Source organism: Echinops telfairi, unplaced genomic scaffold (assembly GCF_000313985.2).
Source record: "Echinops telfairi isolate 266 unplaced genomic scaffold, ASM31398v2 ScPeMD7_7416;HRSCAF=8454, whole genome shotgun sequence".
Taxonomy (NCBI): Eukaryota; Metazoa; Chordata; class Mammalia; order Afrosoricida; family Tenrecidae; genus Echinops; species Echinops telfairi.
In genome coordinates this window covers 2,787,504-2,806,120 of record NW_022111316.1, presented here as the reverse complement: position 1 = coordinate 2,806,120, position 18,617 = coordinate 2,787,504, and the positions used below count along the sequence as shown (strand labels likewise).

Sequence of the window (18,617 nt, the reverse complement as noted above, 5' to 3'; positions counted from 1 at the left end):
CCAATATCTATGTAGATCCATGAAACTAATTGCCCATTTGCACAAAGCAAGAGAAATGTCCACCGCTTTGCATCTTTATAAATGTGTTGTTAAGGGTAGAGATGATGAAACAACACAAGTAATTCAGAGTGAGGATGCTCTCAAGGTAATGCCCGCTGGTTCCGGTTGTCATGGATTTTTTGTCCCTTCTGGTTTAGGTCTCACTTGGCCAGGTCCCCGCTGTCTCCATTTCCTTTTTCCCCTGGTTCTGTCAACACTCATGAATACAAGATTTTAAAAAATCATTTTGTAGGTATTTGTGCAGGAAAATGGCTTTATAAATCAAAATCTTGCAATAGAACTCTATCAAATGCAACATGTTATATATGCATAAAACATGGCCCATGAAATCAGTCTGAAAGAAATAACTGTAAAGTTTTCTTTAAATTCTTCCCATTGGGCTCTGTGTCCTTGCGGTACACCTGAGGCTGGTGACTCTACTACTACCTAGACAAATGTAAGACCAGCAAATTAATGAGACCCTCAGCTGTCTGAGACTCAGGGCTGGTCTTCCTGGGCACACAAGGAAACCTCCTTTGTGATGGGTTTGCACAGTGTCCAGGGTGCTACCATGGCGCATGCTCCAGGCCCACCTAGATCCAGAAATTTCTAATCTTTACCTTATTTTTAGAATCCAGGAATCTTCTAAATCCTTGACCATGAAATGAGCTCCCTTCATTCTTACGTTTTCATATCTCCTGTATCTGTTATATAATTTATTCCTTCCGTTTGATTGAGAGGTAAAATGAAAGTAACAAGGTTCTGTACTCTCCTCTTAATCGCCTTCTCTCTTGTTTGGGAACAATGTTATAAAATGTTTTTAATTTTATTGTTCATATATGTAATTTTACATATTATTTAATTTTATTTTTATTGGTACATACATAAATATTCAATAATGAAGAAACTATAAAATCTGAAGAGGAAACATGGTATCCTGGATTCTTACATATCATGTCTATACATATAATATTTACTCTTCTCAACACACAGCACCTTTTAGTCTTTTAAGTACCTTGGGTATAATTAAGGGAACTGGCTTTCTAAATTCTAAGCAACATTACTGCATCAAATTACTTGTTGATGATAGCTAAGTATGATGGCAATAAGAAATAAGGAAGTCAAGTTTTACTTCTCACTGTCGAGTTATTGATGTGACTGCAAAAGTAAGTTATACATGGCTACCTCCATCTTTCTTATAGGGATAATACCTGTCCAAATATTATCCTAACTAAGGTACACCTGTTGGTTTCTTTCTAATCCTCTTGAGGGCTGCTTTGATCTCCTTGTTCCTCAGACTGTAGATCAGAGGGTTTAACATGGGGATGACGATGACATAGAACACTGATACCACTTTGTCCTGCTTCATGCATTGACTAGGCTTGGGGCACAAGTACACAGACAGGGCTGTGCCATAGTAGAGGGTCACTGCTGCCAGGTGGGAGACACAGGTATGGATGGCCTTGACACTTCCTTTGTCTGAGGATATTTTCAGAATGGATGCTGCAATGAAACCATAGGATAACAGGATAATAAACAAAGACCCAACCCCAATAAGAACAGCTGCTAGAATGAGAGTCATTTGGCTGATGAAATGATCGGAGCAAGACAAGGAAAGAATCTGAGGCAAGTCACAGAAGAAATTTTGAATGATATTTGGCCCACAGAAGGAAAGGTTAAAGCAAGAGACTGTTTGAGATAAACTACTAATCAAACCACTCAGATAGGCCACAGTGACCATCTTCCCACAGAGGCCAGGAGCCATTATGGCTGTGTACTGCAGAGGGCGACCAATGGCTACGTATCGGTCATAGGCCATGACGGCCAACAGACAGCACTCAGTCTGAGCCATCCAGGCCATACAAAAATACTGAGTGGCACAGGCAATAAAGGAAATGTTTTTTTCATTTTTTAGGAGGTCTGAAAGCATTCTTGGACTGATGGAGGTAGAGTAGCAAATGTCAATAAACGAGAGAACAGTGAGAAAAAAGTACATGGGGGTGTGCAGGTGGGAGTCCATCCTGATTAGGAGAATGAGACCCACGTTCCAGATAAGGGTCACAAGGTAGATCCCTAGGAATACTGGAAAGAGGATGAGCTGCAGCTCTCTTTCATCTGAGAGACCCCGGAGAACAAAGGTGCTCACAGAAGAATAGTTTCCATTCCATTCCGTGGTCCTGCTTCCTGCCATCTGTTGAAGAAAAGGTGGGGAAGAAATGGCTTTATTTTCAGAGAAACCCATCTTCTTCTTTTTTTCTTTCTTTTTTGCAGTCATGCATCTGGCTAATTTCTCCATATTGACTTAATATCACATTTCATAAGCAATCACCAACCTTAACTGAAAAATACCCTTGGATATATGTACATACACTATTATTCTTTCTTGGGGATATTCAATAGGCATCATTATTTCATTTTCTCCAAAATTGTCTTGAAAATATTCTATGAAATACAAATATTTGTCAATGTTAACCACTCAAAACATTTTCCTTCTCCCCAATGATTTCCCAGTCTCCTGGTTTCAAAATTAAGCATTCTGAAATTCCCCTTCTCCTCAATGTTATCCATAACATGTTCTAATACACATAAACCAATGACTTTGCAAAGTAAATGAAACATAAATAAACATCTTTCGGGTATTCTCTGCTTTTAGCCAAGATCCCTACATGACATCAACAATGATATCCCTTGGTTCATGTTTTTCTTTTGAAATTGGATGAATTTCTGACAGATTACTGTTGCCACCAAGACTCTTCATTTAGTCAGGCATGGAATTGTATATTCTAAGGACACTGAATCTGTTCTACTCGGGTGTTCTAAATAATGAAAATACCTCAAGCTTCTTATCTTGATTGTTTTGCATTTATCCTTGTTTGAGCTTACTGAATTGTTCCTCCACTTTTATCTTGTCTATTAACCTGAGACTGGTAAGCATCTACTCACCTTGAGGAAGGGGCTCCCAAGCTTAGGAAGGGAAAGTACCTGAAATCTAAAATTCTTTCATATAGCCACTCAGTCCTTTAAGAATAGCAATTCTATTGTAGATGATGTGACCATTATCACTTAGTGCGAGCTTGATCAAAAGGGTGGGAGGGCAGAGGAGTTAGCAAGATTCTAAAATGTAGAGGCATTTGGTCAGGTACCAGTGGGGGAGATTTCAATAAAGGATTAGGGCAAAGTACTCTAACTAAGTAGGAGATAAAAGGAAAAAAGAATGTATGTGTTTATGCAAGATCCTTAACATGGACATTTCACAAGATGGTCTTGTGAAAGAAGATAAAAAATTAATATGAAGAAAGATCTGTTCTTGAGATGTTCATTAGTCATCCCTAACTTTGTGGATAAAACTCAACTTTGTTTTCAGAAAGACAGAGTAGGCTGTTTTTCACTTTCATGCTCCTTAGCTCAAATTGCTTTCCTTCGATAAACATCATTCTCATTAACTTCTAACACTGCAGATCTTTCTTCTTCGACATATTGGTGCTAAACTTAAAAAACTTTAATTCGGAAATCATTTATATTACGTCTGTCTAGTACTTTAATAGGAATGTTGGCCCAGAATAACTTTTACCACAATTTTTGGCTTGTGATGTTTTGTCCACAACAGTAAAAACATATGGATGTCATACCTACATGAACACAGATTTAGAGAATTATTGATTGATTTACGGCTGAGAGATACACGCCCGTCATTGGTTCGTGCTGTGAGGAGGGGGCGATGTTTATATAGTTGATCTCTGGGTATCACCCATTGTAAGCCCATGCTTTCTACGTGGCTGCATGTTTTCTCTACTAAAACACAGACACTATTTTTTCTCCGACCTCTTAAAATTTTGTTCCTTAAATCTCAGCCCTTAGCCCAAAATGGATGAATACATCCCTACAGGGAAACTATCTTCTCACATCCTTATTCAATGTGCATGCTGAGTAAATAATCAGAGAAGCCGGATTGTATAAAGAAGAAAGAGGCAACAGGATTGGAGGAAAGCTTATTAACAACCTGCAATCTGCAGATGACGCAACCTGGCTTGCTGAAGTGAGGGAGACTTGAAGCATCTGCTGATAAAGATCAAAGATTACAGCTTTCAGGATGGATTAAAAGTCAATGTAAAGAAAACCAGAATCACACCGGACCAATAGGCAGCATCGTGATAAATAGAGAAAAGGTGGAAATTGTCAAGGGTTTTGTCTCACTTGGATCCGTGATCAATGTTCACGAAAGCAGCAGCCAAGAGATCAAAATATTGTGCTGTCGTAGGGAATTCTGCTGCACAGGAGCTTTTAGAGTATTGACAAGCACGGATGTTACTTTGAGCATTTGAGCACTACGGTGCGGTTGACTGAAACCATGGGACTTTCAATTGCCTCATATGCATGTGAAAGTGGGGCATTAAATAAAGAAGAATAGATGCATTTGAATCGTGGTACTAGTGAAGAATATTGAAAATACCATGGACTGCTAAAAGGACAATCCAATCTGTCTTGGTAGAATGGTAGCCAGAGTGCTCCTTAGGGGCAAAGATGGTAAGACTTAGTCTCACATACTCTGGACATGTTATCAGGAGAGACCAGTCCCAGAGAAGGGCATCACGCTTGGTAGAGTGGAGGAGCTGTGAAAAGGAGGAAGGCCCTTGATGAGTTGGTTTAACAGTGTCTCCATCAATTAGCTCAAATAGATGAACAATTGTGAGGATGACACGGACCAGGTGGTGCTTTGTTCTGTTGTGCACAAGGTCACTATGAGTCACCAACAAGTCAACGCCGCCTAATGCAACAACTGGGAAATTGCTGGCTCTCCTTTAATATCTATCTCCTTAGTACTTTCTTGTCTTTTCTGTACTTGGAGGACTTTCTTTGCATTCTCACTTGTTAAATCCTGGTGTAAAAAACTATTTTAGATGCTATCTAGCTTTCCCAGTGATTTCCCTAAACACGTAATCCATTATATTGTAACAAACAGGCTTACAAACAAACAGTATTTCTATGAAAGTCGTGATTACTCTCACTTCATCTATGAACACCTTTCCTAACACCCCAAGCTTATTTTACTGACATGACTATTTTGTTTTAAATATAATTGAATTTATCATAAAATCAAGGTATGGTATTATATAGCTAACATTCATGATTCTGTATTAAGTCCCAGGTGCTAAGCTAAATGTCGTAACATTTTTAAATTTTAGTTTTCCCACCCACCATACATGACTCCTATTTTACAGATGAAGTGCTGATGTACCCCACAGTGGTAATCAAGCACAGGAAAATACAGATCGTCAGCTCCACAGTCGCATCTTTCACAATGACATTTCACGGTCTATCAAAAATGTATCAGTTATTTCATGAACCTTATTTTTTAACAACTCTCAAGTTCAAAGTACTATCTTTTCTGGCTTGGGGGTGTATAGCCCAGGAAAGGAGGGGACAAATTTGTCCTCAGACAGGTAATACAGAGAAGACACGATGTGTGGTATGCAATAGAGATTATATCCTGTGGGTATCCACCAACAAGATTTGACAGAAAGTTATGAATCCAGGAAGATTCTTACATGTTCTTTGGAAGAATTTCTTACAAAAATCACTGTCAATAACACAATCATCGTGTCTGTTTAGATAAATATCCTTTGAGTAAATGAATAAAGAAGCAGTAACAGTGATTAGTGAGGAAATTGAGAAAACAAGAGAATCTAATCTCTTTCATATAGAAGAAATTAGAAAAGATATTGAAGTGTTTGCTATATGTAAGTTACTGTGGGGCAGAGAAATAAATGCCCATCTTTAGATGGTAAATACTACAAAGTCTGTGTCCACATATATCAAAGATTAAAATCATCCAGCAAATCTACCATACAAAGAGAGCCACATGAAAAACAACATCACTGCAAACGTCAGGGAAAATTTACATTCTGTGTTGCATTTCTTTTACCACCAGAGAATTTAACTTTTAATCAAAACATATTTTTGTTGCATCTTACTCTTTAGGTTTCTTCTTGTGTTTTGGACAGAGTTTGTGTTAGGATAAGTTTGTCTTAGATCTGACTTCAGCTTGTTCACACAATTGTGGTACAATCAATTCTGCATTCCCATGACTACCTCCACTTTACCCTTTTTAGCAATGGACAGTATCAGCGGTGGGAACAGCCTTGCTAACATGCATAGTGCATTGGAAAGTGGGTTGTGTCAGAGGCAGGTAGGTTAAAATTTAGCACCCTGTCATTTGATCTTCTCTATGGCCCATTTAAATTTGTTCAGTTTTTAATATTTCCTGCTTTCTTTTCGATTGAAGTTTCCCCCGGTTTTATTTTATGTTTCTTGTCGATTGTTATTGTTGTTATTTTTTTTGCTTGTTTTTTAATTTTTTCTGTATATGAAACCCTGGTTAGGTAAATCTATAGAGAGAGTAACGAGATTAATAGTCCCTTGGGAGTATGGCAAGAGAGGCTGGGAAGAGATAGTAAGCTAATAACGATAAATTAAAGAATGAAGAAAATGTTCTAAAACCAATGTAGTGATGATTGTACAGCTTTTACTGATGTGCTTGAATTGTTGAATTGTATGATATTTGAATTATCTATCAATAAAACTGGGGGGCAGTATATGGAAAAAGATCATGAAAAAATGGCTCATTTGACTTGTTCCTTTTCCTTAACACATTTAGTTTATCAGCAGCGTTTCCTAATATTCCCTTGAGCTCCTTCTATGTCTACTGTTAATGAAGATCAGTTGATTTGAAAAAACCCAGCATCTGGGTAGAAAAGGAAGCAAAATGTAAAGAGTATTCTTCTGGAGGAATAAGGACCAATTATTATATTTATTCTTGCCTACCTTTATTTTTACTTGGGTTCAAATAGACAGTCTGAAATTCTTCTTCTGGAATTTGACATGATAATCAATATTTTTGTTGAATCTATGCACTCCAGAATCCTTCCACCAACACAGTAACTTGTGGACTGCTTAAGTGTGGCATTTTAAACGGAACTAATCAGATATAGAGGTCTCACAAGCACAATCTTCAGATACTCTCCTGGACCTATGTTTTCCTGTTAGTTTGAAACTGAGATGTCACACATTTTTCAGCCCCCATATCATACTAGAGTAAATTGATACAGCCTACATGTCATTTTCTCCATCAATAGGTTTGCTTTTCAGGCCAAAAAAATCACCAAAGCCTCTTCTGAAGCTTATAGATGCAAAACAACCATGATACTGAGTTAGCTGTACATCTGTGAATTGTGCCTGTGTACCGACTAGTTGAAATTTGCTAGAGAACAGTCATCAACTGACTCACCTAAGAGTTCCAAGAAAGGGTTTCTGACTCCTGTTACTTCATGGTATACCCAGGTACTCAGAAATGGTGAACAGGAATTTCAACATACAGCTTCTGAGAGTTTCCGATTCCATCAGTACTCTAAGATGAGCACAAAGCCTATTGGTACCAATCTTTGAATCCTCCTCCTTCAGAAATGATCCAGCTATGGAAGAAGAGGATCTTAAATGCTTATGAACTTTCACCCTTGAACTTAAGAAAGGATTTGAGGGCATTGATACACAAGAAAGAAGAGGCAAATATGACCACACAGGCTGTAAATAACTGCCCTCTTGGGTACTAGAGGAGAAAGAAACCGTGTTAATTGGTCCCTTGCTTAGGCTCTAAGATCTCCCTTTAGGGTGCTAACCCTTTGAGATATTTTTACATTAAGGAACTGTCCTTTCAGACGGTTTATTTGATCCCAAGGAAAAATTATCAGGCTGCTAGGTCATTTTCATCCCTGTTATCTTTGAAGCAAATTTTTTCAACACAGTATAGGAACACTGTTCAGCGTTTTCTTAGAAAAACACTCAGAATCAGCAAATACCCAGGAACTAGGAATCAGATTATCTGTAGAATAGGAAGTCCCAAATCTCTACTTTCGTAGTTTGGAACAAGTTGCTATTTTGATGGAACTCCATGAACTGGTTCATATTCAGAAAGACCTTCCTAAAACATTGTGCATAAAGATTAACATATATGGCTCCCCTTTTGTCACTCAAGATTCTAGCTCCTTGGGTTAAAGTTGTAACTGAATAGGATAGGAAGACGGGGATGGAGAGGATGGGAACCTTATAAAGGACAGGGACAGTGGAAGAAAGAAAAAATGGGCAAGAATTTTGAAAGGCTAAATAACATTCAATCGTGCCAAACACAATGTGCAATTGCACTTCTACCCTTCCCATCCCACCTCACTACCTAAGGGAAATTTTCTTTTCCAGCCCAGATACACTAAAAATCGTAAGCCTAGCTTATGAACAATGTTGTTGTTTTTTTCAAGAGAATCCTGGACTAGAGAGAGCACATTAAGTGTGGATACGAGATGCAAGGCTGTGGAGAAGGCCAATAGCTAGTCTCAATGTATTCACATCTGTGATAGGTAGGTTTATTGTGCCAACCTGGCCAATAGGAACATGTGGAATTATTCAGGTCGCGGTTTGTTTGGAGGGCAAAGAGACAAATGGTTCTGCAAGTCGCCAATCACCCTTCTTGCTCTATGGAGATCTGAGCGTGCTGGAGCATGAGAGCTGCCACTGTAGCTAGTTCTCTGCCTCGACCTGTGAGCCATACAAATCCATGGATTGTGTCCCTAGAGGCTCCTTCAAGACCTGCTTCGCCATGCTGGTGTTGTGTACATCACTTGAGCTTGAGGCTGGTATATCCTGTCACCTTGCATTGCTTGTGTTGATATCCCATCCGGGCCTGCTTTACTAAGCTCCTGGGCTACTGTTGGTGACCCACCCTGCTGCTTGCTGCCTGTGGGCAGACTCTCCTTGCCTTGCCCCAGGGAGGACTCTGCTGTCTGCTTCTTTCACCTTGGAACCTGGCAGCCCACGTGAGTTGAAGGACTTCTAGTATATTAACTGTTCCATGGAAGTAAGCTGAACTGAACCCTCTGTACTGCTGTGTGGACTAATTAACTCACTCTATAATATGTGTGTGTGTGTATAATCATAAGTGTCCTGGTTTCATTTCTCTAGAGAACCCTGCCTAACACAACATCATAATATAAAGTCTAGTTGTACAAATGCATATATTTAACCTCCAGCTATACATTTTTAGCCTCCTGTTTTATGCCCTTACTACCCTCTTATTAAAATGCTTACTTAACTGTATGTGATAGAATATTTTTTGAAATAGTATCTACCTTTTTACCTATGTCAATCCCACATCTTTTTGATGAGTCTCTTCCTTCAAACAGTCAGATGGTTAGGTCCACAAGCCATGAAGAAAGGGTATTAGAGAGGAAAGATGTTGAAGTCGACTTGATAAAACCAAAAGTTCTCATGATGAGTCTTCAGAATGACTAAAGGGCAGAGACCAAGGGAGCCATCGCAACCATAAAACATGTTTGGACACACTAACATCAGAAGAAAGGAAGATTTTTTTTCTCTCCTTAGGAACCCCCCACCCCAAATTATCTCCTTACATGATTTTAGCCTTCACTAAGTTTGCCTTTCATTATACTTAGAACAAACTAAAATGTGTTACAGGAACTCTGATGGTGTAGTGGTTATATGTTGGGCTGCAATTTGTATGCTTAGCAGTTAGAAACCACTAACAGTACCTCCAGAAAAAGACTGGCCATCCATCCTACTTTCTTAGCAGTTAAGTCTCAGAAACCCACGGGAGGTCGCTATGAGTCAGCATTGACTCAATGGCAATGAGTTTCATCTGGAGTTCAAATGACTGTGAACTGCTATCCAGTCGAGTCAACTCTTTATGATACTTTTGGTGTTAGATACCTTCTAAGCAATTCCAATTCATAGCGACCCTATGTACAACAGAATGAAACACCTCCCTGTCATGCACAGTGCTCACAATTGGTGTTTTATTTGAGCCTATTGTTGAAGCCACTGTGTCAATCCATCTTGTCAAGATAGTTTTCCCTGCTCCTTGGCTTGACCAAGCAGGATATCCTTCTCCAGAAACCTGTCTCTCCTACAAAGTGCCAGAGGCAAAAATCTCACCATTCTTGCTTCTAAGGAGCATTCTGGCTGTACTTCTTCCAAGACATATTTGTTTGTCCTTCAGCAGTCCATGGTACTTTTATTACTCTCCACCAGTACCATAATTCAAATACATCCATTTTTATTGAGTCTTCATGTCCAGCATTCAATGTCTTAACTTTCAAATGCATGTTACATGATCAAAAACACCTTGACTGCATCAAGCACATTTTAGCCCTCAGAGTAACATCTTGTCTTTCAATACTTTAAAAAGATGTTGCGTAATAAATGCACCTAATGCAATGCATTGTTTCATTTCTTGACTGCTGATTCCATGAGTATTGATTGTGGATACAAGCCAGACAAAATCTTGATAACTTTAATCTTTGCTTTCTTTTGCATGAAGTTACCTATTGGTCCAGTTACCAGGATTTTAGTTTTCTTTACATTGAGTTGTAATTGATACTGAAAGCTTCAATCATAGCTCCAAGGCTATTAATCTTTGCTGGAATACATAACCTCATCTTTCTCCTGCAGAGTGCTTTGTGGGTTAAAACTGCTGACCTTTGTGGTTAGCAGACCATCAAATAACCCAGTACACCTCCAGGGCTCCTGTTTACCCCTGATTCCACGTTTGGAACCAATCATGCTCATACAGTGATGGCAGAGAATATGAAATGGCATTTATTTCTCCCAAAATAATTTTAATATAGTCTTCACAGAAATACTGATTATGAATTCCATGGAAAAATAAACAAAGGAGCTCATAGTTTGTTTTTTTTATGTAATGATCAATGTTATAAATAATTATGCATGGTTTTAAAATCAAATACTTACATTGATTTACAATAGAAAGAAAGTTTAGGCCTCATTTCCCTTATTCCTCATCTTACATTCTTGATTTTAAAAGGGTTTTTAACTGTGGTACATAGATTAAATGGAGTACTCTACAACCCTAAAAATCAGTGATGAACGCATGAAGCACATCGCTACATAGGAAAAACTGGAGGAAATTATGCTAAGTGAAGTAAGCCAAGCACAAAAGGACAAGTACAACATGTGTCCACTGAGGTAAGTTTAAAAATGCAAAAGGAACATAGGGGGAAAGCTACTGTATACAGACATTCCTTGAGTGAGGTGCAGGGAGTATGGCAGGGGTCAGGCCCAATCCAGGGATACATATGGCAGACAACTGAAAAGGAGGCGGGAAAAAGAAAGGAAAAAGAAACAGAAAAAAGGATGGGTAGCAGAGGAACAGGGAGGGTGTTGTTCATATCTCCACAAGCGAGGGACAGAGAGACCAGACTTCAACCAGGTGTGCCAAGACACGAATGCAACATACCAGCATGAAGCAGGGAACCAATAGAGAGGTCTGTGGGGCTGGTACCAATCCCAACTACATACACACCCTACCTTCTCCCCATCAGAAGAATTCACTTCAGAGGACAGCACTGAAGCTACAGCTCAGGGAAAGAGGCACGTCTGATCAGAACACACAGGAGCAAAGGAAGAGGGAAGGAGAAAGAGAGGAACACATCCTTGTCCACCAAGCCAGGATGGCCTGGCCCACCAAGCCACAGAGGATGATATTCTTGCTCAGAGCAGCCAAGGCACAGAGAGGACAACACTGGAGGCACAGTGTGGAAATTGTGCTAGGAAGCCTAGCATGGAGGCAGCAAAATATAAAGAAGTCAAGGGTTTTTTCTCACTTGCTAGTCGTTCAAGGAGCCCTTGTGAAATTGTGGATTACTTATTGGGCTGCTAACCACAAGATCAGATGTTCAAATCCCCCAGCCTCCAAGCAAGAGAAAGAAGAAGATTTCTATTCCCTTAATTTACAGTCTCAGAAATCCAAAGGGAGAATTAGGCATTATCAACAAGGTCCCTATGAGTCAAAATAGACTCAATGGCAGTTGGTTTGGTTTTTGGCTTTGGTCTGGTTTTCACGTGTCCTAAAATAGGTCACTTACACATTTATACCTCCTACTTCATTATCAGAATAATAATGCCAAATATTATGCTAACTTAGATAAGCCTGTTGTTCTCTTTCTAAACCTCTTTAGGGCTACTTTAACCTCCATGTTCCTCAGACTAGAAATCAGAGGGTTTAATATGGGGATGATTAAAGCATAAAATACTGATATCACCTTGTCCTGATTTGTTGATTGACTAGACTTTGGACACAAGTACACAGAAGAGGCTGTGGCATATTAAAGTATCTCAATTGCTAAGTAAGAGGCACAGGTATTGAAAGCCTTGGCACTACCTTTACCTGAGGATATTTTCAAAATGGAAGCTTCAATGAAGCCATAAGAGAAAAGATAATAAGCAAAGAACCAAATCCAAAAGCAATAGCTACCAGAAGGAGAATCATTTGGCTGATGAAGGGACTGGAACAAGACAAGTAAATTATCTCTGGAAAGTCACATGAGAAATGTGAACAATATTTGGCCTGCAGTAGTAGAGACTAAATCAAGAGGTTGTTAGAGGTACACTACTAATCAAACCACTTACATAGGTCACAAGGACCAACATCCCACAGAAACCAGGAGCCAGGATGACTGAGTATTGCAGAGGGCAGCCAGCTACATATAGACTGTAGACCATGGTAGCCAACAGGCAGGACTCAGTCAGACCTATCCAGTATATAACAAAATACTGAGTGGCACAAGCAATGGAGGGAATTGCTTTTTTAAATTTTTCAGCAAGTCTAAAAGCATTCTTGGGCTGATGGAAGAAGAATAGAAGATGTCGATAAATGGCAGGACACTGAGAAAAAAAAGTACATGGGGGTGTGCAGGAGTGAGTCCATCCTGATTAGGAGCATGAGGCCCAGGTTCCAGATAAGGGTCACAAGGTCCCTTGTGGAACCTTGGAAAGAGGTTCTAAAACCTAGGAATGTTGGAAAGAGCTTCAACTGCAGCTCTCGTTCATCTGAGAGACCCAGGAGAATAAATATGGTCACAGAAGAGTGGTTTCCATTCTGTGGTAGTTACACAATCTATTGTCAATTGGACAATTAAAAGTGAAGGGGTAGAATTTTGCCTGTTCATCAGGTCGCAGCTTGATGCCCTCACTTGGAGGCTCAATGGAGATAAATAGATCACTGGAGGTGGGACATACACTCACTCCTTGTGAGACATTCCTGTTGACAAGCCACATGGAGCTATGCTGATGATAGCAAGAGCCTTGGAGCTGGAGGAGCAACGTGAAGATACACCAGTACTAAAATGCTTCCACCACCACTGGATCCACAAGACTTTCCACCCACTGGCCTGTGATCTTCCTGTTCTCTGCATCATTGCATGTATTGCGTGAGTCTGAAGAGGAATTTACAGCTGGTATTGGACACATGGGCTAATATCAGACTTATGGACTTGATCTGGACTGGGCTGGGACGTTATCTTACTATACAATTACTCTTTTATATAAAGCTCTTTCTTATACACATATGAGTGTCTCCCTAGATTTGTTTCTCTAGTCTACCTGGTCTATTCCAATGCATAGACCTGCTTTTTCCCATCTGCTTAAGAAAAGTTGTGAGAAGAAGATAGCTTTATTTTCCAAAAAAGAGAAAAATATTCATATTTTCTAGTCAGACATCTAGCTAATTTCATAACATTAAAATATTGGCATTGAGTTAATGGGATCACATATGACAATCTGAAAATTTTTCTTGGTTATATGAACATATATTATCATTCTTTCTTGGAGGACAAATGATATTCAACGGGAAACTTAATACATTTTAGTACTTTAGTATATTTTCTTCTAAAATGTCTTTATTCATATTTTTCTGCAGCAGATTCTGAAAATATATGAAGCTTTGTAGATAAGCCAAATTAGGACAATAAGTTCATTTCTGTATATGGTGAACAGAAAGATTTGCCTTGGGAATTGTTTTGCTGTTAACTCTGATTAGAGAAGTTTCTGAATATGTACAATAGAGACCCTGAAGGATGTGCTCTCTAAAATCACTTTTGATTAATTTATAATGAAAAACTATTAAGAATTCTATATTATCCTATGTTCTTTTAAGAAACCTGGATAGATGTAGCATGTTGGTAGAAAGAATCACTCAGAAGCATCAGTTAGAAAATGGATGAGGCAGAACCAAATTATTAACTCTAGGACACCTCCTGATAAATTAAGGAATACTATGTTCAGATAGCTATGAAATTATTTGTCTTGCTGGTTCAAATTCTCCTTTCCTCAAATCAGAAAGACTTAACAGTTCAATCATCTAGTAAAGTAATTACGATGGCATTCATACTGTTCTAATATATACAGTCAGATGATTTTGTACTCTCATAAAACAGATCAATATTTTTCAAGTATTCTCTGCTTTCAGCCAAGATCCATCAGCAATGATATCTTTTGTTCTATATTCTCCTAGGATTTCTCTTGTGTTTCTAACAGGTTCATGTTCATATAGTGAGGCAACCATTTAAAATAATAATTTGTAAAACCCTACTTGCATGTGATATTAATGATATTATTGGATAATTTCTGCATTTTGTGGATAACCTTTCTTAATGCTAGGCATAAATATAGATCTCTTCCAGCTGGTGGCCAGATTTTTTTTTCTTGGTTAGATGAGTGAGTGCTTCTACTATTACAGTCATTTGTTGAAATAGATCAAATGGGATTCCATCTAGTTCTGGAGCCTTGTTGACCAATGCCTTCAGTGTTGTGTGGACTACCTACTTCAATAACATCATTTTCTTATGTTATCCTACTTCCTGAAGTGGTTAGGTGTCAACAAATTATTTTCACTGCAGAGATTCCATGTATTCCTTCCATCTTTGGGTGCTTCCTGTAACATTCAATAGTTCGCCCACCCTTCAGTATTGCAAAAAAGGCTTAAATTTTTTCTTCAGCCCTTTGGCCTGAGAAATGCTGTGTTTTCCTCTTCTGCTATGCTCACTCCAGGCCTTTGCGCATTTCATTAGAATACTTTACTTGTCTTCTTGAGGCACCCTTGCAATCATCTGTTCAGCTCATTTAAGTCATTATTGTTTTTGGTTTGCTTGATCTACTCTGTCAAAAGTCCGTTTAAGAGCCACTTCTGATATTCATTTTGGTCTTTTCTTTCTTTCTTTGCTTTATAACAATTATTTACTTTCTTCATGTCTGATGTCCTTGCTATCATCCCACAATTTTCTCAAGTTCAACGTGTCAGGTCTATTCAGCTGGAATAAATGCATGGTTGTAATTTGTCCTTCGTGTACATTTAAATATTTCTTAGGTGTCCTCTTGAATTTGCATATAACAATTAATGGCCTATTCCACAGCTTCTCCCTTGCCTTTGTTTAGAGTAATGATACTGAGGTTCTACATTACCTCTTATTATTATTAAAGACAGATGTAGTCAATTTGGTTTCTATGTACAACAGCTAGAAAGATCCATGTGTATAGCTACAATTTATGTGGTTGAAAAGAGGCATTTGTAAAAATAAGTTCTTGATCTTCTAAAACTCATGATCCCTTTGTCATTTCTATCATCAAGAGCATATTTTTTAAACCGCTAATCCTTCTTTGGTCCTAAACTGCACATTAGAATCTCTAATAATTCTATATTAATTTGTATTAACTAGCTATGTTAGACATGGTTCTGTAAAGAAACAAAACCAGGACACTAATGGTTTTGTATATATTTATATAGATAAATTAAGAAATAAAGCGTTAATTAATCTATAAAGCAGTACAAATGGCTCAGTGCAACTCACTTCCATGAGACAGCTAATACACTGGCAGTCCTTCATGTCTTGAGGGCTGCAGGGTAGTCCTCTGTAGAGCAATTCAGGATATCTTGGCACAGGCAGCAAATAGGAAGGCAGGTCACCAACAGTCAGCCAGATGACTGGGTCGTCCGACAGTCCCCAGCTCAAGCGATGTATACTCCAGTAGCACGGCGAAACAGGTCTTAAAGGAACCTCAAACTACAGCGACACAGTCCACAGGTTAGGTGTCCCACAGGTAATGTAGCTTGCAAATTGAGGCACAGAACAAGCAAGGCAGTTGCACACTAGTCCAATCATCAAAGAGCAAGAGACAAGAAAGGTGAGGCTTGCCAAGCCATTTATTTCTCTGCCCTTCAATTAATCCCACATGTGTTCATTGGCCATGTTGGAAAAATAAACCTTCCTATCCCACTAGCTATTCAGCCAACCACTCAACTTTAAATTTCAATCATGATAATTTTTCTACTCAACCGACAGTGTAAGATACAAAATAATAAGAACAATATATAATTGATCAAGGATTCAGTAGGGTAGGAGTGGGGGGTAGGAGGGCAAGGAGCTTAAACCAATGGCTCAAGTAGAAAAAAAATGTTTTGGAAATGATAATGGCAACATATGTACAAATATGCTTGGTGCAATTGATGTCTGGAATGTTATAAAATCTGTAAGAGCCCCTATAAAATGATTTTTTAATTGTCTACTAAAGATTCAATTTTCTTCTTTTCCCAAATATGCCTGGATAAGGCAAGAACAAAAATCCTGTTTCTTAATGTACTATCAAAGACACTTTTGTTTAAGAATATTAATTACATATATTGAAAGTTACTATCAAATAATAAAAATACTTGTAGTTTTGTGGGCCTGATTCTCTAGCTGTTTCTTGTTCATGCTGCTTTGTCTACTTATCTGTTCAATATATAACAATATATTTTTTGTTATGACTTGAAAGCCCTTTGAATTTATCTGTGGAAATCATTGGACTTAACAAGACTTTGAAGCTTAGAAACATTCAAAAGGTATAGGCTCTCCTTTTTTTTTAAGCTCTCCTTTAAAGAGTAACACAAACATCTCTGAGTGAGCAGAGGCAGGAGACAGAAAGAAAAGTAGTGCATATGCTCAGATGTTCTAGGAAGCAGGTGACAAAATTGCAATGTCCTCAGAGGGAATGATTTTCATATGTGGTCTTCTGGAAGGAGATAAATTGATATGAAGAGCTGTTTTGAAATTTTCATTAGTCATGTTTAATTTGGAGTATTAAAATGCCAACTTTATTTACTTAAAGATTCAATAAAAAGTATACTGTCACTTCACTTTAGAGTTTTCCTTCAGTAAACCTTTCTCTTTAACTCCTAGAAGTGTGTGAGACTTTTTATTTTAGATATTTGGTTTCAAAAACAAGATATCAAAGGGGCACTACCTTCAAAGACTCCTTCAGTGCCAAAGATTTAGACCCTCCTAGAACCAAAGAGCCATTTGGGCATTCCACGTCTGCAGATTACTGGGAATCATTCCTAAGGAAAATAAACTTTCAAATCTGGCCTCTGCTCTCTTGCATCAAAGTTCTTTTAATTTTATTTTATAGTTTGTTTTGTTCTTGGGAATGTATTTTGAAATTGGTTTAAAATGCTAGGAGTCCTCGTGCAGGGAATACATGGGCTAGCAGAATTAGCAAAGGAAACACACTCTGGAAAATAAAATGGATGAATGGAACCTATTAAAAATAAAATGGAAAGTTATTAAAAAGGTAAAAACAGAATACACAGGCTGGGAAAAGATATTTAGTAAAGACATAACAGACAAAAGATTAGTTACTAAGATCTACAGAATTTTACAAGCTTACTGGTAACAACAAGAACAAAATCCAGCCCTGTGTAAAGGTGGGCAAAAGACCTGAACAAGACGATTCACAAAGAATGGCTAATGTACACATGAAGAAAAGCTCCAGGTCATTAGCCATCAGAGAAATGCAAGTCAAAACAACAATGAGAATACTACCTAGCACCCATTACTGTACCCAATGTTTAAAAACTGAGAGCAAGTGTTGGAGAGGGTGTGGTGATATAGGAACTCTGATGGAGGACTTCAAATATGTGCGGCCACTGTGCAATTCAATCTGGGGATATTGAACAGATAGAAATTGATCTACCATCTGACCCAGCAATACCATTACTGGGCATACACCCCAAAGAAATAAGAAACAGATCATGAGCAGACTTGCTCCCCATGTTCACGGCACCACAGTTCACAAGAAGCTGGGAGCAGCCTAACTGCCCATCAATAGAAGAGTGGATAATAAAACTCTGACACATACACAGAGTAAACACTACGCATCCCTAAAAATCAGTGATGAAAGCATGCGACACCTCAACTCGTGGAAGGATCTGGAAGACATTATGCTGAGTGAAGTTAGTCAAGCACTAAAGGACAACTACTCTATGAGTCCTCCATGGTAGGAACCAGCAACAGAACGGGCACAAGCTAAGGCTTGTAGGTCATCCAGTCTTTTGGTGGGAGCCCAGAGAGCCTGGTAAAGAGCTGGACCAGTGCCAATGAACCACACATCGTCCGCACCAGGTAAGTATAGTGTATGTCATTTGAATGGTGGCACCTAAGGACAGCGGGAACCAAGTGGTTGAGGTGGTAGCCATGTGGATCTGCTGAGTGGTAGCCATGTGGATCTGGGGTGAGGACCTCCGAAGAGAGAGTTGGCCCAGTCAGAGGGATGAGGCTTATTGATGGGAGGGTCTGCATAGGAGAGGGAAGAGGGAATGGTCAAGCGTGGGCGAACATGGGTGCATGTCTGTGGAGTGGAGGAGAGGGAGGGCTAACTTCCCATTTCGGGGAGGAGAGACTAAGCAT

General features: G+C 38.8%; 1 protein-coding gene and 1 pseudogene across 1 annotated transcript; both read right to left on the bottom strand.

Annotated features, from left to right (window-relative positions):
• Positions 1–1,270: 1,270 nt before the first annotated feature.
• LOC101663150 (olfactory receptor 5A1-like) lies at positions 1,271–2,230 on the bottom strand. Its single transcript, XM_004715009.1, has one exon. The coding sequence runs from the start codon at positions 2,228–2,230 to the stop codon at positions 1,271–1,273; it is 960 nt and encodes a 319-aa protein (XP_004715066.1).
• Positions 2,231–12,029: 9,799 nt separating this feature from the next.
• The window catches only part of LOC101663466, an 8,563-nt pseudogene continuing 1,975 nt past the window's right edge, over positions 12,030–18,617 (bottom strand).